The sequence below is a fragment of the Diadema setosum genome, chromosome 10, assembly GCF_964275005.1.
Source record: "Diadema setosum chromosome 10, eeDiaSeto1, whole genome shotgun sequence".
Classification (NCBI taxonomy): Eukaryota; Metazoa; Echinodermata; class Echinoidea; order Diadematoida; family Diadematidae; genus Diadema; species Diadema setosum.
Window position 1 is genome coordinate 15,762,980 of NC_092694.1, and position 24,851 is coordinate 15,787,830.

A 24,851-nucleotide genomic window follows, 5' to 3' on the forward strand; every position below is an offset into this window, starting at 1 on the left:
TGTAGTAAAAAATAAGTTTGGTTGTGTGACCTCATTTGGTGCCAGGACCCAAATAAACTTTGTGCCGTGAATAAAGTCATTCTTGTTTTTTGATGCCCTGGTAATCAATTGTTCTTTCTTGGTACATAGCGATGATTTTTCTCTGACATATAGCATGTCGATATATTTGTAGAAGTATGTTTTTCTGTATGATATACACAGGAGCAAAAACCACTCTCGGATACCAATGAACCCAAAATGTGATATTTTTCAACTAAATCATGAATATATACAGTTGACAGATATATGGAAAATTCAATCCGATTACATAGGCAAAGTGATTGCATCCTGTTAAATAAACTCTCTGAAGTTGGTTCTCTTAAAAACTCACATACATATATTTCAGTTACATGAATACACTTTGACAATATATAAGAGAAACACACGTCATTAAAACATGCATAACCTTGACATACATAACCTTGCATACAATTATGTACATGACGTTGCATAAAATGACGGTATTTTTCCAACTGTATAATAAATTTAAATGAGGTTAGCAGATGGAGGACAAATCATTCAGAAAGATTTCAGACGAGAAAAAGTGTAGAAAACAGCAAGGACCTGACGGCATGGCATACACATGAACCTTAAGAACAGAGCTACGTTATACATGGCGACATAATGCATTTTATATTGACTAAGGCAGCAATGGAAGTAATTTTACATCATTACGTATAAAGTGTCTGTATTAAAATCAAATCTACACATACACACACACATACACACACATACAAAAAAGAGAACATAATGTCTCATGGCAAGGTCCTTTTTTTCACATCTTTCCCAAATCTGAGCAACAAAAAATTATTTTGTTCTAATTGAACATGATATGCATTTAGATCAGCATATTTCTTGATTTGTGGTCATTCATTTAGCAATATCCAAGCAAACATAAGTATAAGTATGGGCCTTCCGTGATTCAGGAAAGTCATACAACAGCCTTAGATGTATGACAGAGAACCTGAAATATAAGTAGAATATCATTTGGATTTCCTATTAAACAAATTATTACTTTCAATTTGTCTTGTATGACAAAAGAATCCAGATGCATGCGTTAGTTTTAATAAAATTTGTTAAAAAAAAGAAATATATACAGTCCTCTTCCAATATACTCGTGGAAGAAATGAATTTTAGTCTCACGCAGTGTAACATGTGAGAACGCAATATGTTCCATTACAAAAAAAAAAAAAAATACATGAATAATAAGGCAATACGTGGAACTAAGTGAAAACAAACTTACATGTAATCCTCACAAAATAAACGGCTAACGGATTTGGCTAAAGCAAATACTTCGATGCCGACATATATGTGAATCGACCCATACCATAAATCATGTGTAGTGATATTCTATGAAAATAATAATCGCTATTACGTATCGGTAAATTGATACTTCCTTGGAAAGCATGCCATGTGAAAAAAAAAAATCGTGCGTTCCATTCAATCCAGGACATTCAAGTTCATTCAGGCATTTTTTCCTAGAAATTACAACAAATGAATATTAATATCATCCTTAAAAACATACTTTCCAAAAATTATTTACTAATTTCTAAAAGAAAAAGATGTAAAAAAAAATAGTCATTTACATGTATAATACTTTGACAATGGAAACGAAACGCATGTATTTCTCTGCAAACAAGTAGATACGCTCGAAGAAATTGAAGTAACATTACCCAGACAAAGCACATGGTATTGTGCAACTGTTCATAAGTCAATTCAGAGTACGATGCTGAGGAGAAATCTTTTGCAAGATCTTTGAAAAGAAAAGAAGACAATGCATACAACAGAACAAAACTGTCGATAAGACATACAACATAATCTAACTATATTTCGGGTTTGTTTGTTTTTTTCCAATCAAAATTATAAACACCTGTAGACAGATATCGAGACAATATTAACAAAAGAGATGTACAATCGCAAATTTGTCTCTAATATCTTAACTTGAAGAAACAGTGTCTTGAAATAAATAAGCAAACATCCAAACTTTTGTACCATTGCACTTGCTGTTTCATCACCATTACCATCCTTAACTTCTACCAATAATACAATGTGTTGTTCTGATTACGATAGTGACATGACCGATTTTGTTCGGCATAAAATATGAATTAGCAGTTTGTTTCATTGAAATAACAGGAGGTATGAGCATGATTTGTGTCGTCCTTCATGAATGCCAAGTACTGCAACAGGCACTATGGAAGTAAATCGTCAAGATAATTATTCACCTAGACAGTGGAAAACTCGTATTTACGTAATGAATGTGTGGCGATTTTTTTTTTTTTTGTCAGACGAGATCATTACAATACCAGTGTGCAGTAGGCGGTAATGAATATCAAGGTAGATATAATCTAAAATTGTCATGTCACAGTTGAAAAAAAAAAACGGTTGGTTTCTAAGGACAGCACGTTTTGGTAAAAAAAAAAAAAATGTATGAATGTGTTTAGAAGGAAATTCCGAAGGATGTTAGTTATAAAAACACTTCATAGAAGCATTTTCATGGAACGCAGGATGACATGTAAGAATGACAATCTGTCCAAACCATAGATAATCGTTTGCACACAAGATGGCATTTTTTTTTTTTTGTTCTCATGGAAAAACACTTAAGTAATCCCGTTACTCTTTATGGAATTGATAGGTCGTACCACAAGAGTAAATGAAAGGCAAAGCCAAGAAAACAATCAAGAAAATAGGGATAACGATCAGAATGGTGTACAAGAAAAACAAGTGACAAGTACATTGAAGACATTCACGCAAACATATTCTTGATTAGATTGCTGCTGAGGTGTGATGCTGAATAATGAAAGCAAAGACTGCTAGTAGAATATTATGATGTGGAAATGGCAGACTGAGTGCAGTTATTATTCCATAAAGATGATTAAGTATCTGATTAGTAAGAGACGGGGCAGAACATGTGTGCAATTACTGTTGCCAGAAGCGGGATAGAGGACGCTTTTGTTTATTCTGAGAGCCGTTTTCTGATTTCTCCATGACTGCCATGATCTCTTTCAGAACTGGTTTGGAAGCAAAAAGAATGTACATGTGCTTTCCAGGGAGTAGGATCTTTTGGAATCGTGCGCTTGGATGTATCTCCTTCTTCCAGTTATCCAGGAGGTTTGGCGAGATGAAGTCATCATCCTTGCCTCCTAAAACGGTTAGACTGCAATGGAGCTTATCCTTGTGGACATGGCGGTACTTCTTACACATGACAATTGCAGCTTGAATGCTTGGAATGAGAGCATTTTTCCGACGAGCAGTACTGAAGGTGGAAGGCTCAAAGAAACTGAACTTGAAGGAGTTACCGTTTGCAGTCTGAGGTCTCGACGAATCCACATGGCTGTTGACGATGCGCTGCATCGTGCGATAGGTGTGACCATTTTCCTTCAGATCCTCTGGACGGGGATATTCCAGAGTTGGTGAGAACCACGAGCTGATGAAGAGGTGGGCGGGAGAGATGTTGTAGTTTTCTTTGAGGTAATGTGCCAGCTCAAAAGCGATGAGTCCACCGATACTATGTCCAAAGAAGACAAAATGACCGCGTATGAGTGTTGGCAAAATCAAGTCTGCAAGCTTCGTGACAATGTCTGTAAAATTCTGTAGTGGCTTCTCTTGTTCTCTACGTTCCCATCCAGGCATTTGGACAGTGATCATCTGGATATTTCGGTCATCTAGCTGGCGCTTCCATTTGGCAAACATAGTCGGACCTTCACCAACAGAAGGGAAGCATATCAGCTGAGCTGATGGTGTGGCCAAGCTACCATCCACATCAAGCCACAACTCATCCTGTAGAGTCTGGGTCGGGCTGATCATTGCATTTTCTTCCCCGTTCCCTTCGGCAGACATGATCCGTGTGTAGGTGGCCTCCGTCAGAGCTCTGAAAGTTAACGTGTCATTCAGAAACGACATTGCACTCAGGGTGACGCCAAATTGTTCATAGATGGCGTTGCTCAAATCAGAAGACAAATGAGAATCCAGACCGAGAGACACGAGAGTCGCTTCTTGGGAAATTTCTCCGCTGTAGCCAAGTGTGTTGGAAAGAATTGCAGCTAGAGAGGTGCTGATCAATGATTTGGCTTCCTCTCGACTTTCCCGCTTGATTTGCCTTACGAGGTCTCGTTCGCCTAGTTGTGCGTTGGCCTCAGGTGGTATTAGTGACTTCAAAACGGAAAATGCACCATCGGGGTGGGAGAAGTGACAAGAGACCATTACATGGAAAGCCTTGGAAAATTGTAATCCATCAAGGAATCCTACTACACCAATGACAGTGTAATCAGAAGAAAGTATGCCTTCCAACGCGTGTAAGATTTCTGAAGGGGATACACTAGCAAACCCTAATTTCATCCACATCTCTACCAGACCTTCCCTCGCTGCGAATCCCTCGGAACTGATCACACCAGGTAAGAGTGCCGTTGCGGGCAGCCCTCGGTTTCGTCTCATCGTGCAAAGTGACGAGAGGAACCTGTTAGTAGCACTGTAATTCCCTTGCCCTCTGTTTCCAAGCATCTCTGCAACTGAAGACACCATTACAAAGTACTTTAGTGGGAAGTTGAGCTTCGTCGTCAGCTGATGAAGAAGCAACGCACCATACCCCTTCGACATCATGACATCATCCCAGATTTCCCTAGTGAGATTATGCAGGTATGCATCGCTGTATTTTGTTGCGGCATGAAAAATTCCCTCCAGTTGGTGGTCTCTGTCCTCTTTTATTGCCAGTAGCGCAGTTTCAACGTCATGAGGTGAGCCAATGTCAGCCGACAAGTGCGTGATTTGGACCCCGATGTCCTGCAGTAGCTTGTATCGTCTGGACGTTTCGTCACTCGGGCTATTACGTGACAAAGCGTAAACACGGCGTGCCCCGCAATGTGCAAGCCATTCCACTAACGCGAGGCCGAAGCCTTTTGACCCACCTGTCACGAGGTAGGAAGCATCTGGATTTGCCTTGAATGTGGTGGTTTCGAAGTTTAGAGAAGCTGGAATCGTGTCTACGTCTATAGAGACGGTCACATTTTCAAGTGAAGCAGATAGCTGAGACAGTTTTGACAAAGGGGAAGATATGCATGCCGGTTGTACCTGAACTTCACCTCCATTATTGAAAAGGCTGAGAAGAGCAGATATTTCATCTTCTAATCCACTTAGCTGTCCAACGTGAATGTCACACGGAACGAAATTAACATTGGACGGAATTTGAGTCATTTTCATCGTCCCTGATGTTGTGCAACGGAACTGAATGATCGTTCCAAATGGGCGAAGCTTGCCTGCAAGTGCCGAAAGGCTTCTTCTGTCAAGATGAATTTTCCCAGAGAGTACGAGTACGTCGGCTGACAGATTATTGACATGAACATCAAGATTACCATCGGACACTTGAACAAAATGTTTTCCCCTGAGAAAACCTTGTTGTTCTAAGATTGCCTTGTCCGAGCTGGAGTGGACGAACACGCTAGTACCCTTCTCTAGAGCCATTTTTGTCGCTGCAATACCAACATGATCATGTTCAGACTCAAAACACACAATGACTGTGCCCTTAGCAGTCGACTTCAAAGCGTTTTGAAGAGCAAGAAAACAAGGTAAGTATTCCTTGACGATGCTGACCGCGTTGATGGGGGTAGTATTGACAGGGACTGGTATCACTTGTGATGCTCGTGCACTAATGGTGGTTGGCAGGTACTCGTCTGTACGAAATCCGATCACAATTTTACCTAATCCATACTCACTCCTTTCATTGCTTCTTGTTATTTCTCCCGCAAATAGGTAACCACATTTCATTGATTCATGTTCCACCTGTTGAGCGCAAAAGGCCAAGACTTTAACAAGGATTTCACCGTCGTTTGTATCATCAGGAGGTCTTTCTGTCTGTTCCACAAACAAGCGCTTCTTACTCAGTGTTTTGCTCAAGTTTATACGGCATCTGCTTGACTTTGTAGGAGTCGTGAAGTTGGACATGGACTGAACTTCAATTCGTTGTGCATGCACGTCAAATGGAATCCAAGTTCCTGTGCTCTCACAGTCATTCTTTCGTCGCAATGCTACATTATTTTCTGCCACTGTTGGTGTTTTCATGAAGTGAGACAGCCACAAAGCAGCTTCTGTACAGTTCTGTGAAGAGGGTAGATCAACAGTCATGAGACTGAATTCTGGATCTTCTTGCATTATTGTTAGGGAGAGAGATGAAGTAGGTGCCATGAGTGGATGGCATAGATCGTCTTCAACAACAGAATGGGCGCCACGGGTGATAATCCAAAATCGAGGTTTCGTTCCAGGAGATTGTGATGATAGAACACGGTAAAGACTCACTGGTATAAGTCCCACCACCTGTTGTGCATCTGAGAATTGGTCTTTATCGATACCGTCGATGGAGTCGAACTGGTGAACATCGAGAGCTGAAAGCATGATAACATGATTTAGTTCTGTCAGTGTTTGCAACAATTCTCCGAAATCGCGCTCCAGATCAGCTGAGTTCCATGGATCAAAGACAGTTATCTTCTCAGCCTCCAAACGTTTGATTAGTTCGGTGCAGATACCTAATTTATCTTTCACGATAACAACTGACCCACAAACACCAATTTTGACTTCATTGATATTCGACGTCGAATGTGTAAATCCTTTACTTTCTTCCATGGATGAACCAGGGATTGGACACCACTTCCTGCTCCATAGCTGCGCCTCTCCCACTGACTCACTGTTCACCTTTGCAAACGTCATGTTGTGAACGCGGGCAAACACTTGCTTGGTAGCTGCGTCAGCTAAAACAGCCTCCCCGTATGTAACGCCATCCACATCAAACGTATGCAAGTGGATTATCATTTTGGTTGGGGCTTTTCCCATGACTTGCATCTTTTCCACACTATGTGGGACCTGGAATTGGAAATTTGACAGAGTGTTTCTTTGTCGCGCTATTGCGGTCTGGCGAAGTAGTTCAGAGCCTCCGAATGCTTGGAAGATGCAATCGAAGAGAGCAGGATGGAAGCTGAAATGCTGGCAGTCACGAAAGATGACCTCAGGCACTGAGACGTAGACGACGGCTTCCCTGTAGTCCTGACTAAAATGGACGCTGTCAATGCCTCTAAACGCTTCGCCTAGATGAAAACCGCGTTGACAAAGCTCGTCGTAGAATTCGACATGACCAACCTTGAGAAGGTACTTTTTGTTGATAGCTTCCACTGACAGCCGTACGATCTTACAGACCTCTTGCAAGTGTTGAATGGAATTACTGATCTCGCTTGAAACGTCTACTACGGCCAAACTGTTGACAGTCCAAGTCTTGTCAGTATAGTTAAAGCTCCGTAAGGTGAAGAAAGCCTCTCTCATTCCCGTTTCCAGACTGACTTCTATTGGCTGTTTGTCTGGCGCGAAGATGAACTTCTCGAATTTCAAATCCTTAACTGTGATCAGGTTCATGTCAGGATAGATCTCTCTAGTTGCCGCCAGCATCGTTTCTACATATGCAGCTGCTGGGACAATGACAATTCCTTGGAGCTTGTGATCACGCAACCATGGTTGTGACGCTTGGGAATACTCTGAACGCCATATTTTTGGTGCCGTTTCATCGCTTAGGTGTGAGACAAGCAGACGTTTTCCGAGCAGAGGGTGACATTTAACAGGAAAGAGAAATACCTTTTCTGCTTTCTGCGTTGTACCTGAACACAACTCATGCTGCCATGGGTAGGTTGGAAGTGATATGACCTCGTAAGGTGGATCTTGGAAGAGATGCATGTGTTCAATCGGGTAGCCTTCAACATGCAATCTTGAGATCGATCGCAGAAGATGAAGCATATCATTCGCACGTGTATTGGTATCTGCAGGTCTTTGCAGGGTTCCCGAAACTACCACGTTGCTGTTGCTGGTAGATGATCTGACTGTGTCCTTAATGGAAGAAGATAAGACTGGATGCGGGCCGATCTCAAGGAAGCAGTTGAAACCATCCTGTAGAAGCTTCTCGATGGCGCCCATAAATCTAACAGGAGACCTTATGTTCATCCACCAATAAGAGGCATTGCTGACGTCGTTCTGATCCAAGTACTTGTTTGTGACAGAGGACACGAACAGAGCTTTCGGCGAAGTCCTCGCACTGTGCTTCCCTGCAGCGGAGTTAAGAAGCTTCACTTTGGCTAAGAAAGACCTGCGTATCTTTTCCTGCTGGAAGCTGTGGAAGGCGTTGTTTACTTTCAGCTTAATACACCGGACTCCTTCTTCACGCAGATATCCAGTAAATGCATCGATTGCCTCTGTATTTCCTGACACAACTATTTGCCTCCGACCGTTAATTGCTGCTACATCGATTTCATGTCCGTAGTTGCTGCTTTTGAGGCGTTCTTCAATTTCCTCAACGTCATGCAGAATGGCCACCATGGTCCCTTGCCCACTCGTTTTCTTCAGCTGGCACCCTCTAGTGTAGATGAGATGGACTGCCTCTTCAAGAGTCAAGTAGCCAGCTGCATGGGCTGCGGCCACCTCACCGACACTGTGGCCCACGATTGCGTCTGGAGTTATTCCTCGGGAACGGAAGAACTCGGTAAGGCCAATTTGAACAGCACAGAGACAGGGTTGTGCAATATCTGTAAATGTGATATAGATTAACAGAAACAAATTAATCGGTAGCAATTTTAGTTATTCAAACATGCGTTGCACTTCCAAATGTTATCGTTCTTTAAAGATTACAATCGTTCCTACAAGACCTATCATGAGATACTAAAAAAAAAAAAACACACAACTCAACGAAATAGGTGGATAGTATCTAGATGTGTCTTTTTCTCCCAAGCAAACTGAGGGTACCAATACCCTCCACAGACTACAGCTATGTCTTGACATACACTCATTGATGAGCTCTTGTTCTCTCATTATGAAGTCGGAGTTGTTGTTAATCGTTCTTCATTCAATATTAAGGAAAGCCCATGTCCAGTCCCTTAAAAGAAGCAACTTGTATTTATATATACATATAATTTATGTGACCTTGCATTTGTACAAAACAAAAAAGTCGCACGAAGTGATTTCACGCGAGGACTCAAAGTAGGTGAAATTGGCTAGCGTACTCAAACTTGAGTTCTTTATATTTTCTGAGAGATCAATTGTTATTCTGCTCCATTAGTCAAGATTTGATATCTTAAAGCGAATGGGAAATTGCGATTTTATTTTTTTTTTCTTCTAGAGTTAGAATACTGTAAAATACTGTGATAAGGTATGTTTTTGAGGTTCTTTTTTATTTCTCAAAAAAGAAACCCCTTACACACTTCTTACTGTCCAATCTTATATACTTTTCAAAGATGATGCTACTGCTTTAAAAGTCAATATTAGAAATGCGTGTCACTTGGCGTGCCAAATTTCAGGTTATTCTGTTATTTTCCACTTTTTTTAATGACGTTGTAAATTCTGATTGAGTGTTTGTTTGTTTGTTTGTTTGTTTGTTGTTCCTTTCACACCAGCTAGCACGGCTTGGTTTCAGGAGATTAGCGTATGATGGCCGTAATCTGGCAGAACTTTGCATCTTTTTTTCCCCCTTTACGCCAGAAATCGGCTCTAAAGATTCAATGTTACCACTTTCTAAACTAATTTACAATGAGTTGAATTTGTCTTCTTTTCTTAGTCATAATTGGTCTAAAGAATTAATTACCAGCAAAAAGAAAACAGTGGTTCGACCTTTTTAAGTTCATGTAGTAGTAGTTAAGAATTAAAAAAAATACACAGTTCAGCCAGATTACGAGCAGGAAAATTTCAGCGATCATAATCTGGCAGAATTGCCTATCTGGTCACGTGCCCGGGTTGATGATTTCATATACTAATAAAATATTCAATAAATTGTACTCGATCAAAAATATTCATTGTTTGGACACTGCATCCGCTGACTAGTAAGGGGATGTAAGGTAATATACTAAACAATCCGCAGAAAATAGACCAAGATAGGTAGTTCTGTCTGATTAACACGTGGTTAACCAGGACACGAGATACGTACATTGTAGTTCTGCCTGAAAGAGTTTATGATTTTCAGTAATTCAATAGAAATACCGCCAGGGGACATATTAATTGATGATTATTTCTCTTGAGCAAGTCAATAGTCTAAAATTTCTTGGTATTTGTGTAGATAATCAACTTACACAAAAAGATCATGATAAGTGTTCTCTGTAAAACTTCACGAAATATAGGTACAATTAGTACGCTGAAATATGTTTTTACCGTTTCCCACACTATCTATGGTTTAAGCTTTTACCCTATTAGAATTATTGTGGAATTTTAATATGGGGCAACACGCATCAATTCCTTTCGGGAAAAATATCATTGCAAACGAAGTCGTTGAGATTAATCATTTAACTTAAATCAGTGTGCTCATACTGAGTATTTTTTTGTGATAATAAATTATTAAAGATAAATGATCTACACTTATTTCAATGGGGTCAATTTATTTCTACTTATATACAAATTTAACCGCAAATATTTGATCAAATCTGTCGTCGCAATGATGCAGTATACAATGATCCTACTCGAAATTTCAGTGAACACCATTTACCATTTCTACGAACAATGCTCGCCCAAAATACAAAAGTTTTCACAAGCTTGAGGTTCTGGAACAGCCCTGATATTACTCTAAAAGATGGGTGATTTTTGAAAGCCTATACTTTTTCTAGGAACATTTCCAAACGTAGCGTCCTTTTTTTTTTTTTTTTTGCATGTCGAAACCAAATATCAGATACGTTACCAGAGGTAGCATCTTAGAGAAGTGTTGATCGTCTGCTTACTTCTTGCTTTTAAATGGCAATGCTTATGTAAAACTCCAAGCTTAAACATTTACAAACATCATGGCAAAAATTTGGAGTCAGCCTTGATCTAATCTGTGATAAAAATGATCGTAATTTTAAAAATGAAGGCTAAACAATAATCAAGAACATATGTGACCCTGCATCACAAAACCAACAAAAAGTAGACAGACATGGCTTTTTTGGTTAAGGACATTCTGAAAGAGCAGACTCTACGTTTTAAAATTATGTGTATCTCAATTCAAATTCAAATCTTAAACCTGGAAAGAAAGCAAACACTCTGGAAAAGTGTGAACTGAGAAAATAGGCTCTGAAGTACAGGGTCTATTCAAGCGCTTTAATAATCTTTACCAAGCCGTTCTAGCTGTGTGATGAGAGGGACAAAACATAGGATGTAAACAACCGGAGCATCAACAATGAAGAGATTATCAGATTAAACTAAAATTAAGCATGCTCTATTAAGACATTATTTCCATAATAACTTTATTCTTCAAAAGTTATCATCCTTTAAAGTGAAGAGTATGCAAAGGATTTCAAGAGAAGAAAGGGGGCCTCTAAGACAAAGCTAATAATTCTGCCCCCCCCCCCCCTAAAAAAGGGGTTGGAGAAAAACTGCTCAAAACACACTTTCCCATTCATGTTATGATTTCAAACTTACGAATAACGTAGAAGAAGGAAAGCTCTTCTAGAAAATATGAAAATCCAAAGATTGTCTAGGTTGACCAATTTCACCTTTTTGGAGTCCTTATATAAAATCAAGGGGTGCGACTTTTTGTTCGTTTTGTGATGAACAGTCACATATACATATTTCGGGTAAAATATGTTACCCTAATCTAACTTTTACCCGCATTTGAATTATATCAATAATCTCATTGATAAGGTATGAAACTTTATGAACAAGTATAATACTTCTCATAAATAGCAAATGCTAAAATCTCTGCCAGATTAAACACATCTCGGATTGAAAGAAGAACGGTGTGCGGTAACGTTTCTGACGCATCAGGCGTTCCGTTTGAATATAATCTTAAGCCCAACACCAATCATGCCAATATATTCATTTTAACTTGTAAGAAAATCACAATATGATTATTTTCGTTGGAACATCGAACTTCTAAACATAAAGAATGCTCTCGTCATAGATAGTAGATTAGATAACTATTCAATAAATCTTCTAAACGTAAAGAATGTTCTCGTCATAGATAGTAGATTAGATAACTCTTCAATAAATCTTTGAGATCAAATCAAAACACCAATCATGCCAGTATATCTATTTTAACTTGTAAGAAAATCACATTATGATTATTTTCGTTACAACATCGCACTTCTCATAAATAGCAAATACTTCTCATAAATAGCAAATGGTAAAATTTCTGCCAGATTAAATACATCTCGGATTGAAAGAAGAACGGTTTGTGGTAACGTTTCTGACGCATCAGACGTTCCGTTTGAATATAATCTTAAGCCAACACCAATCATGCCAATATATTCATTTTAACTTGTAAGAAAATCACATTATGATTATTTTCGTTAAAACATCGAACTTCTAAACGTAAAGAATGTTCTCGTCATAGATAGTAGATTCTTCTAAACGTAAGGAATGTTCTCGTCATAGATAGTAGATTAGATAACTCTTCAATAAATCTTTGAGATGTACGTGAAATACGAGAGCCAAGCAGGCACAATTCCACAATACTTCTTTTCTGATATACTTCCGAAATTGTGTTATTATGATGCACTGAAGACGATAAGACTGAAATTGGAAAGGACTTATGCAAATGATACACATTAATTCAATATTTTCCTTTATTTCTATTTGTAATGAATTAGGTCTCAAGATCCAATAAGCGATGGTAACGTATCTGACAAAGTACTTATGTTCATTGACATAAGATTTACATCAAACCCCGATCACTCAAACATGGATCAAAAACCTGATGCAAAACGTTCGACATCGAATCCTATCGTCATTTTCCGGACGTAAACCTGCAACGAAGGAAGTGCTCTTGACAAAACAAAGAAAAAGTCGCACCCCTAGATTTTAAGTGAGGACTCAAAAAAGGTGAAATGGTTCAATCAAGTAAATGTTGAGTTTTTCATATTTTCTGAAAGAACTATCCTTCTTCTACATTACTCTTCAGTTTGGTATCTTAACATGAATGGAAAAGTGTGTTTTAGCAGTTTTTCTACAACCCTTTTTGGGGGAAGAGTAGAATGATCAGGTGTGACTTTATTTTGGATATATCGGCCACTTCAAAACAGATTTTCATCAAATAAACTTCAAATTTCTCTTAGAACTATATGTCCTCGTAGCAAGTCATAAAGAGCACGCTGTCAACCGGTGAAAACCGCACGCGAAACTGCGTCGCTGTTTGACCTTACTGCACGATACATTTTATTGGTTATCGTATCTGACATATTTGACGGTAACGTATCTGATGCGCCGTTACCGTTCTCACACTTTTATCCACAACAGTTTCTCAAAAAAAAAAAAAAAAATGTGTGATTAATCATTACCTTTAGTATTCAAGAGTATCTGAGTTTTTTTTTTTTTTTTTTTTTTTTTACAGTATCCTTTTTTTTATTCTAAATGAAGCAAGGCTTAAGTAACGTATCTGGTATCAGCTCATTGTTACGTTAGGCTTCCGCGACTTCGGATCAGTATATTATTATTTCTTTTTTTTTTTTGTAACAAGAGAGTAAATGGATAATCCATGGTTCCATGTATGTGGAGGTTGAATTTGTTTAACACATGAAATTACACTGCCATTGGGCATTTTTTTTTTTTTTGATCTTCTTTCCAAAGTCTGAAAAAGGGTAACGTATCTGACGGCGATTTGGCGACATGGTAAAAATTATCTTTAAGAGAAATATCAAAACATCATTGTTATGCATCAATATTTTTTCATTCAGGCACTCGAGGGGCAATGGCATGAGGTACAAAAGATTATATATGAATGATATGATTACGAGTAACAACTTGTTATATGAGCACTTCCTTGTCTGGGGACATGGAGTATTTAGGGTTGCATCAAACTTAAAAGAAGCAACTTGTATATATATATACATATAATTTATGTGACCTTGCATTTGTACAAAACAAAAAAGTCGCACGAAGTGATTTCACGCGAGGACTCAAAGTAGGTGAAATTGGCTAGCGTACTCAAACTTGAGTTCTTTATATTTTCTGAGAGATCAATTGTTATTCTGCTCCATTAGTCAAGATTTGATATCTTAAAGCGAATGGGAAATTGCGATTTTATTTTTTTTTTCTTCTAGAGTTAGAATACTGTAAAATACTGTGATAAGGTATGTTTTTGAGGTTCTTTTTTATTTCTCAAAAAAGAAACCCCTTACACACTTCTTACTGTCCAATCTTATATACTTTTCAAAGATGATGCTACTGCTTTAAAAGTCAATATTAGAAATGCGTGTCACTTGGCGTGCCAAATTTCAGGTTATTCTGTTATTTTCCACTTTTTTTAATGACGTTGTAAATTCTGATTGAGTGTTTGTTTGTTTGTTTGTTTGTTTGTTGTTCCTTTCACACCAGCTAGCACGGCTTGGTTTCAGGAGATTAGCGTATGATGGCCGTAATCTGGCAGAACTTTGCATCTTTTTTTCCCCCTTTACGCCAGAAATCGGCTCTAAAGATTCAATGTTACCACTTTCTAAACTAATTTACAATGAGTTGAATTTGTCTTCTTTTCTTAGTCATAATTGGTCTAAAGAATTAATTACCAGCAAAAAGAAAACAGTGGTTCGACCTTTTTAAGTTCATGTAGTAGTAGTTAAGAATTAAAAAAAAATACACAGTTCAGCCAGATTACGAGCAGGAAAATTTCAGCGATCATAATCTGGCAGAATTGCCTATCTGGTCACGTGCCCGGGTTGATGATTTCATATACTAATAAAATATTCAATAAATTGTACTCGATCAAAAATATTCATTGTTTGGACACTGCATCCGCTGACTAGTAAGGGGATGTAAGGTAATATACTAAACAATCCGCAGAAAATAGACCAAGATAGGTAGTTCTGTCTGATTAACACGTGGTTAACCAGGACACGAGATACGTACATTGTAGTTCTGCCTGAAAGAGTTTATGATTTTCAGTAATTCAATAGAAATACCGCCAGGGGACATATTAATTGATGATTATTTCTCTTGAGCAAGTCAATAGTCTAAAATTTCTTGGTATTTGTGTAGATAATCAACTTACACAAAAAGATCATGATAAGTGTTCTCTGTAAAACTTCACGAAATATAGGTACAATTAGTACGCTGAAATATGTTTTTACCGTTTCCCACACTATCTATGGTTTAAGCTTTTACCCTATTAGAATTATTGTGGAATTTTAATATGGGGCAACACGCATCAATTCCTTTCGGGAAAAATATCATTGCAAACGAAGTCGTTGAGATTAATCATTTAACTTAAATCAGTGTGCTTATACTGAGTATTTTTTTGTGATAATAAATTATTAAAGATAAATGATCTACACTTATTTCAATGGGGTCAATTTATTTCTACTTATATACAAATTTAACCGCAAATATTTGATCAAATCTGTCGTCGCAATGATGCAGTATACAATGATCCTACTCGAAATTTCAGTGAACACCATTTACCATTTCTACGAACAATGCTCGCCCAAAATACAAAAGTTTTCACAAGCTTGAGGTTCTGGAACAGCCCTGATATTACTCTAAAAGATGGGTGATTTTTGAAAGCCTATACTTTTTCTAGGAACATTTCCAAACGTAGCGTCCTTTTTTTTTTTTTTTGCATGTCGAAACCAAATATCAGATACGTTACCAGAGGTAGCATCTTAGAGAAGTGTTGATCGTCTGCTTACTTCTTGCTTTTAAATGGCAATGCTTATGTAAAACTCCAAGCTTAAACATTTACAAACATCATGGCAAAAATTTGGAGTCAGCCTTGATCTAATCTGTGATAAAAATGATCGTAATTTTAAAAATGAAGGCTAAACAATAATCAAGAACATATGTGACCCTGCATCACAAAACCAACAAAAAGTAGACAGACATGGCTTTTTTGGTTAAGGACATTCTGAAAGAGCAGACTCTACGTTTTAAAATTATGTGTATCTCAATTCAAATTCAAATCTTAAACCTGGAAAGAAAGCAAACACTCTGGAAAAGTGTGAACTGAGAAAATAGGCTCTGAAGTACAGGGTCTATTCAAGCGCTTTAATAATCTTTACCAAGCCGTTCTAGCTGTGTGATGAGAGGGACAAAACATAGGATGTAAACAACCGGAGCATCAACAATGAAGAGATTATCAGATTAAACTAAAATTAAGCATGCTCTATTAAGACATTATTTCCATAATAACTTTATTCTTCAAAAGTTATCATCCTTTAAAGTGAAGAGTATGCAAAGGATTTCAAGAGAAGAAAGGGGGCCTCTAAGACAAAGCTAATAATTCTGCCCCCCCCCCTAAAAAAGGGGTTGGAGAAAAACTGCTCAAAACACACTTTCCCATTCATGTTATGATTTCAAACTTACGAATAACGTAGAAGAAGGAAAGCTCTTCTAGAAAATATGAAAATCCAAAGATTGTCTAGGTTGACCAATTTCACCTTTTTGGAGTCCTTATATAAAATCAAGGGGTGCGACTTTTTGTTCGTTTTGTGATGAACAGTCACATATACATATTTCGGGTAAAATATGTTACCCTAATCTAACTTTTACCCGCATTTGAATTATATCAATAATCTCATTGATAAGGTATGAAACTTTATGAACAAGTATAATACTTCTCATAAATAGCAAATGCTAAAATCTCTGCCAGATTAAACACATCTCGGATTGAAAGAAGAACGGTGTGCGGTAACGTTTCTGACGCATCAGGCGTTCCGTTTGAATATAATCTTAAGCCCAACACCAATCATGCCAATATATTCATTTTAACTTGTAAGAAAATCACAATATGATTATTTTCGTTGGAACATCGAACTTCTAAACATAAAGAATGCTCTCGTCATAGATAGTAGATTAGATAACTATTCAATAAATCTTCTAAACGTAAAGAATGTTCTCGTCATAGATAGTAGATTAGATAACTCTTCAATAAATCTTTGAGATCAAATCAAAACACCAATCATGCCAGTATATCTATTTTAACTTGTAAGAAAATCACATTATGATTATTTTCGTTACAACATCGCACTTCTCATAAATAGCAAATACTTCTCATAAATAGCAAATGGTAAAATCTCTGCCAGATTAAATACATCTCGGATTGAAAGAAGAACGGTTTGTGGTAACGTTTCTGACGCATCAGACGTTCCGTTTGAATATAATCTTAAGCCAACACCAATCATGCCAATATATTCATTTTAACTTGTAAGAAAATCACATTATGATTATTTTCGTTAAAACATCGAACTTCTAAACGTAAAGAATGTTCTCGTCATAGATAGTAGATTCTTCTAAACGTAAGGAATGTTCTCGTCATAGATAGTAGATTAGATAACTCTTCAATAAATCTTTGAGATCAAACCAAAACACCAATTATGCCAATATATCCATTTCAACTTGTAAGAAAATCACATTATGATTATTTTCGTTAAAACATCGCACTTCCAAACGTAAAGAATGTTCTCGTCATAGATAGTAGATTAGATAACTCTTCAATAAATCTTTGAGATGTACGTGAAATACGAGAGCCAAGCAGGCACAATTCCACAATACTTCTTTTCTGATATACTTCCGAAATTGTGTTATTATGATGCACTGAAGACGATAAGACTGAAATTGGAAAGGACTTATGCAAATGATACACATTAATTCAATATTTTCCTTTATTTCTATTTGTAATGAATTAGGTCTCAAGATCCAATAAGCGATGGTAACGTATCTGACAAAGTACTTATGTTCATTGACATAAGATTTACATCAAACCCCGATCACTCAAACATGGATCAAAAACCTGATGCAAAACGTTCGACATCGAATCCTATCGTCATTTTCCGGACGTAAACCTGCAACGAAGGAAGTGCTCTTGACAAAACAAAGAAAAAGTCGCACCCCTAGATTTTAAGTGAGGACTCAAAAAAGGTGAAATGGTTCAATCAAGTAAATGTTGAGTTTTTTCATATTTTCTGAAAGAACTATCCTTCTTCTACATTACTCTTCAGTTTGGTATCTTAACATGAATGGAAAAGTGTGTTTTAGCAGTTTTTCTACAACCCTTTTTGGGGGAAGAGTAGAATGATCAGGTGTGACTTTATTTTGGATATATCGGCCACTTCAAAACAGATTTTCATCAAATAAACTTCAAATTTCTCTTAGAACTATATGTCCTCGTAGCAAGTCATAAAGAGCACGCTGTCAACCGGTGAAAACCGCACGCGAAACTGCGTCGCTGTTTGACCTTACTGCACGATACATTTTATTGGTTATCGTATCTGACATATTTGACGGTAACGTATCTGATGCGCCGTTACCGTTCTCACACTTTTATCCACAACAGTTTCTCAAAAAAAAAAATGTGTGATTAATCATTACCTTTAGTATTCAAGAGTATCTGAGTTTTTTTTTTTTTTTTTTTTTTTTTTACAGTATCCTTTTTTTTATTCTAAATGAAGCAAGGCTTAAGTAACGTATCTGGTATCAGCTCATTGTTACGTTAGGCTTCCGCGACTTCGGATCAGTATATTATTATTTCTTTTTTTTTTTGTAACAAGAGAGTAAATGGATAATCCATGGTTCCATGTATGTGGAGGTTGAATTTGTTTAACACATGAAATTACACTGCCATTGGGCATTTTTTTTTTTTTGATCTTCTTTCCAAAGTCTGAAAAAGGGTAACGTATCTGACGGCGATTTGGCGACATGGTAAAAATTATCTTTAAGAGAAATATCAAAACATCATTGTTATGCATCAATATTTTTTCATTCAGGCACTCGAGGGGCAATGGCATGAGGTACAAAAGATTATATATGAATGATATGATTACGAGTAACAACTTGTTATATGAGCACTTCCTTGTCTGGGGACATGGAGTATTTAGGGTTGCATCAAACTTCGGATCGTATTTATAATAATTATCCCGGATGTCCCACCAGCTTTGTTAATATGTATTTTACAGGTCTAACTTCTCAGATGAATTAAAAAAATATATATATATATTTCTGAGGAACAAAATATCAATTTAAACTGTATGAACATGCTGGCGGCACGAAAATTACTGTTTTGCACACATTTGGGACAATGACCCTAACGAAAACGTAATTCATAACAGTCCTGCTTGAATAACAAAAGGACCCTAGCGTCTGTAAGACTACAGATCTTGAGATCTATTATTAATGTATTCCTAAATGGTTAAGATAAAACTTTTACCCTGTAAATTCTAGAGTATTTATATTACAGACGTAAAGACTGTCTATGCTGAATTAATTCTAGAAAAAATAGAAGTAATTAAAGACACAAGAATAGGCGATTCGGCCTAGTAACAGCACGATAAACTTAATGGATCTTCATAGTACTGGAATAACTGTAAAAGTGTTAGCGTTTAGCCTATTTCTAACTTCTATACGAGTGGATCGAAAATGCTATTGTTATGGACGGTATTATCCTTCATGCTCATTTAACTTCTAGGCCCGAATTCACGAAGTTGGTTCAAATGAAACCATGGTTTAAAACATGGAAAGAAAAAAAAACATGGAGCGCCAAGTGTGGAATGGAATATTTCGTTACGAAATTAGTCATTTCGTCGACGAAATGATTTTTTTTTTTTTAACGAAATGACATTTTGTAACTAAATGGCATTTCGTCCACAAAATGATAATTTCGTTAACGAAACGGTCATTTTGTCGCCAAATGGCTAATTTCGTAACGAAACATTCCTTGCGACACTTGGCTCTCCATGTTTTTTTTTTTCCTATGGTTTAAACCATGGTTTCATTTGTACCCCCTTCGTAAATTCGGACCCTAGAGATCAATCTGATAGATCCAAGACAACTAAGCATTTATTGTAATAAAAGCTATAGATTACGGATAGGCTTAATCAGCAGCGCAGTGTCACATTGTGGTTTATATAGCGTATGTTACGGCACATTTTGGTAAATCGGCACATTTTGGTAATTTACCAAAATGTGCCGATAGTGCACCTACACCTGACGGGATCAACAGTTACCAAAATGTGCAGTTAAAGGTGGATTTGCCTGCACATTTTGGACAATCTGCACATTTTGGTAACTGAACTAAAACCCAATGGATGGGCTTGAGATTTATAATACGGTCAAGGAACTAAGGTGATATGGTCCTGCAGTAAAGACAGGCAAGACACTTATTTAGCTCATCCGAGCTGAAGGCTCGAGTAAGCTCTTGCGCTTGCTTTTCTTGCAGGTAAACTATGCTGTGTGACCTGCGTGCCAGGTGCGTGGGGCTGACAAATCAGTGAAGGAATTCCTCTGAAGGAATAGCAGAAGTACCATAGAATGTCATTAATTTGGCCGCATACGGGGACTGCGAAATACATGCATGGGAGTTGCCTGCGAGGTGCTGCTGCTAGGGGCCTCCTACTGGCGTTCTGCGTGTACCTCTGCGGGCAATTCCCACGACTCACCCGGAAAAAGTTTTGGTCATGCTGTAAACTTAGCTACGGGTAAATCGGACTTGCGTGCGCACCTCCGGGCAAATACAGGCAAGATACGCGCCAGGTACTGTCTGGTGCGGACCAACTGCGGAGAGCTCCGGGTAGCAAATTTGCTTCCCCGCAAGTCAAACTTCCCCAGATACGGAATGACAAGGCCTTCAGCATGTTCAAAATATGTTCCGAGTGAGTTGCGGGGGTACACGCAAAACACCAGTAGGAGACCCTTACCGGTAGCACCTTGCAGACAACTCCAACGCAGGTACTTCGCAGTACCCGTAAGTCGCTCGTAACAGAAAAGGATCGGTTTCAAAGTTCTCACGCAGGTGAAGCGGAATACACGCAAGTAGAAGGTAAGTAGCACGCGTCTAGCAAATAAGACACAAGTGCAAAACTCGAAAACATTCTTGTCCGCCCGCAGAAAATGTTCCTGCGTGCTGAAAAATCCCTACTCGCAACAAGCCCGCGTAGCTTGTCCGGAAAGGTGTGACACGGCCTTACAGGCCATACACGGCCGTGTCAGGCCTTACAGGCCGTGTCACATCTTTCCGGGCAAGCCTTGCGTGCGACTTGCGAAGAACAATTTTGACTACCCGGAGGTCCCCGCAGATGACCTGCACGTAACATTACCTAGCACGTATCTCACCCGTAGTCGCCCGGAGGTGCGCATGCAAATCCTTTTACCCGTAACCATGTTGAGGCCTTGTCACACCTTTCCGGGCAAGCTACGTGGGCTTGTTGCGTGTGAGGATTTTCCACCATACCGGACAATTTCTGAGGGCGGACAAGGATTTGGGCGAGTTGTGCATGTGTCTTCCTTGCTGGATGCGTGCTACTTATGTTCTTCTTGCGGGTATTCTGTGTTGCCTGTGTGCCAGGCGCGTGGGGGCTGACAACTCAGAAATTCATCTGAAGGAATTAAGAAGTCCAACAGAAATGACAGAATGTCATTATCTTCGCCGCGCTGACCGCACACGGGGACTGCGAAGTACCTGCCGTGGGAGTTGCCTGCGAAGTGCTGCTCAAAACTTGGCTGCGGGTAAATCGGACTTGCGTGCGCAGCTCCAGGCAACTACGGGCGAGATGATTTTCCTGCGTGCTGGAAAAACCTTACTCGCAACAAGCCCGCCTAGCTTGCCCGGAAAGGTGTGACACGGCCTTTAGACTGCCGAACTCATTCGGTGTGGACAAAAACCAACTGCACTTACAATTTATTTTCGTGATGATTGTGGAGGAGCAGAAAGTTACCAAAATGTGCCGTCAATGTCCTACACATTTGGTAAATTTACCAAAATGTGCAGTTACCAATATGTGCCGTAACATAGTTACAGCACATTTTGGTAACTGTACATTTTGGTAATTTACCAAAATGTGCAATTTTCCAAAATGTGCAGTAACAGCGTAGCCTGTCGCATAGTACATTGATTTCACGTACACTAACAAGGACAAGTTTAGTGCTGCAGTAGAATCTACTAAGTAGGCCAAAAGTTGACTGGAGCGTGGTGTCAGACAAAAACAAACTATAACGTTTGTAAGATCTAGAAATTTCCTGCAACTTTGTCGGGGATCTTAAATGAGGCTTTGCCTAACGTGGTCCATAGTAATGTTTTCTTGCGGTCGAACTGTACTCTTCTCCCCGATCTGCCCTTGTTAAGGTTTTTGCTTGAACCAGTTTCCCTGTATTTGTAGCACATTTCTGAGTATTGTCGCCTTCCGTGGTGCTCGTTGATTGAATTCTGCCTCGATTTCATCTTGTGCACTGTTCAGATTTTGATCAGATTTCGTCATTTTTCACTGAACGCATCAGGAAGGATCCCCAAGTCCTGAACAAAAGAAAACCTTTGCAGATTAACGCCCGTGGTTGAAAGACAGTAGATATCATTTGCCCCACTTGAATACTTACAATAGTTGATAACAAATTGTGTTAGGTAAACCTACATAACTACACAAAACTTGGATGGAGCCGTTTCCTGATGTTCATATCTTTATGATTATTTGATCATATCTCATAAAATGTCCTCCATTTGTAGAAAATGAATTGTAGATTACGGTTATTAGGATATAAACAATATTATGTTGTAGTTGTAATATTATTATCTCATCTATAGTGCCATGAGGTTTTTCTGTGTGTGTGTGGGACACGCTGTATATGGGATATGTATTGCATTTTTACATTATATAAAGAGAGAAAGAGAGAGGTATTTACCAGTTGCCTCCATTTTGCTCTGATCTTCCTCAACCGTCAGCATGTACGTCAGTGACCACTTTGTTCCACACTTGGTGAGAATTTTGTCGATGTTCTGTTGTCAGAAAAGTAGGATTAAACTAATCGATCTATGATATGTATTATTTACCTGCTCAAAGAGAAATTGTATAATAATAAGTTATTTCAATTCTTTAACAATTTCACTTTAAAATAATGTGTGCTTTACAGTTTTTATACTTTTTGATGTGTTACATTTGATTTAATTCGTTTTCTATAGTCTCTTTGCGTCATTATATTTTAAATTCAATTTAAATTTCTATTCGTATTTTACGCAAAAATAGCACAGAAAAAAATACAATTATTTAATACAAAAATAAAAAAGCATAAACTGAACGGAATTAAGCAGAATGTACAACACTCTGTCACAATATTCACAGAGAACTCCAACGTTACGAGAAATCCTAATACAGGTACATTGAACAAGGTCGTTTTTATGTCAGGGTTTGATCATACAGGAATTCAAGAAGCGGCGTAAGAAACTCTCTTGTTTCTTTGGCTACAGTTGGCACCACAACTTTGGTTATGGTTGTTGTGCAACTGCTCTGAAAAATGGTTCCCTAGCTTTAGTACCACGAACAGATATCTTTTGATTCATTATTGGTATTATTTGATAAATATAAGACATTTGTTAAAAAACAAAACAAAACAAAACGATAAGTGCATTTGCATGAAAATTGACCGATATGATTGTGATTTCATTGTGGAAGCAATCTTACGATAAACCTAGTTTGGGGCAAAACAACTTTTTCTTTTTATTCCTGGGTAGCAACTTCTGCCTGGATTTTATTTTTAAAGGGACTCCAATAATAAACAAGTTATAAGCTCGTCAGTTGTACCCTCCATGAACTATCCCCCTCCCCCCACCCACGGTTTGATTAATTTGAGACAATTATTATAAATCACACATGGTTTATTCTGATTTCAATTCCTATATCAAATAATACTATTTCATTTACAGACGTGAACATTTGAAATAATGATAATAATAATTGATATAATTTATAAAGCGCCAGAAGCTACTCTGTGTAGGAGAGTGCTCTAGGCGCGGAAGAAAGAGAAAGTGAAGGAGATAAAAAACATACAAATATCAAAATACATGTAATGAGTAATCAAATGGAGGCCTTTAACAGGTGAGTGTTGAGACTGCTTTTAAAGGAATCTGATGAAGATTTTTTTTTTTTTTTTTTTTTTTATGGCTGAAGGTAAGTTATTGCATAAGGTGGGAGCAGCATGGCCAAAGGCACGTGTGCCCCATATTGTAGTGAATCTTGGAATTATAAGAGAACCGGAGTTGGATGAGCGTAGAGATCTAGCAGGGATGTAATTGTGGAGTAAGTCAATGTTATACTGAGGAGCAGCGCCCTGAATGCAATGGAAAGTCAGAAGTAAAATTTTAAAAATAATGCGATCTTTGACTTGTAACCAATGAAGTGATCTCAAAATATGGGTGGTGTGAGTGTGCTTCTTAGATAGTGTAATGATGCGTGCTGCCGCGTTTTGAAGCCTCTGTAGCAGAGAGAGCTGAGTTTGTGGTAAGTTACAGAGACGGAGTTTCCAAAATCAAGCCTAGAGGATATCAAAGCATGGACTAATTTTTCGGTAGAAGATCGGTTCAAATATTTTCTAATGAAGCCGATATTGCGAAGCTGGTATCTTACAGATCTACAAATGCTAGAAACTTGATGAGACATTGTCATATTACAATCTAGCATTACACCCAGGTTGCAACAGGTTTGGGACACATTAATAGACATGCCGGAAAAAGAGATGGAATTTATGTCAATTTTACCCAAATGTGTCTTCGAACCAAACATGAAAAAACTCAGGATTTAGCCGTATTCAATTTCAAAGAATGTGAGTTCAGCCATGAATAAACATCTTTCATTGCATTCTCAATCTGACTCAAAGCATGTAAGGCATCGGCCTGGTTAGGTTTGAAAGATAAATAAAATTGAATGTCATCAGCGTATATGTGATAATTAATTGTGTGCTGACGCAATATGTGTTCCAGTGTAGTATTCATAAATCATGCGTTTTGATTGTATATGATTTAGGTGGAAATTAAGAAGAAATGAAAAGTGAAAAACAAATAGTACACGAAATTCGTTATCTGTATCAAAATAAACTATTCAAATAATCTATTGTACCTGAACCTACACAGATAAATTGAACAATGCTGCGTCGAG

The 24,851-nt window shown here is 38.0% G+C and overlaps 1 protein-coding gene across 1 annotated transcript in view; it reads right to left on the reverse strand.

The window, feature by feature from the left end:
• Positions 1-2,955: 2,955 nt before the first annotated feature.
• Positions 2,956-24,851, reverse strand: part of LOC140233796 (phenolphthiocerol/phthiocerol polyketide synthase subunit C-like) — a 34,619-nt gene continuing 12,723 nt past the window's right edge. The window contains exons 3-4 of the mRNA XM_072313890.1: positions 22,606-22,699; positions 2,956-8,585 (exon numbers count right to left, since the gene is read on the reverse strand). Coding sequence (XP_072169991.1) covers positions 2,956-8,585; positions 22,606-22,699 — 5,724 coding nt within the window. The remainder of the gene's footprint in view (positions 8,586-22,605; positions 22,700-24,851) is intronic.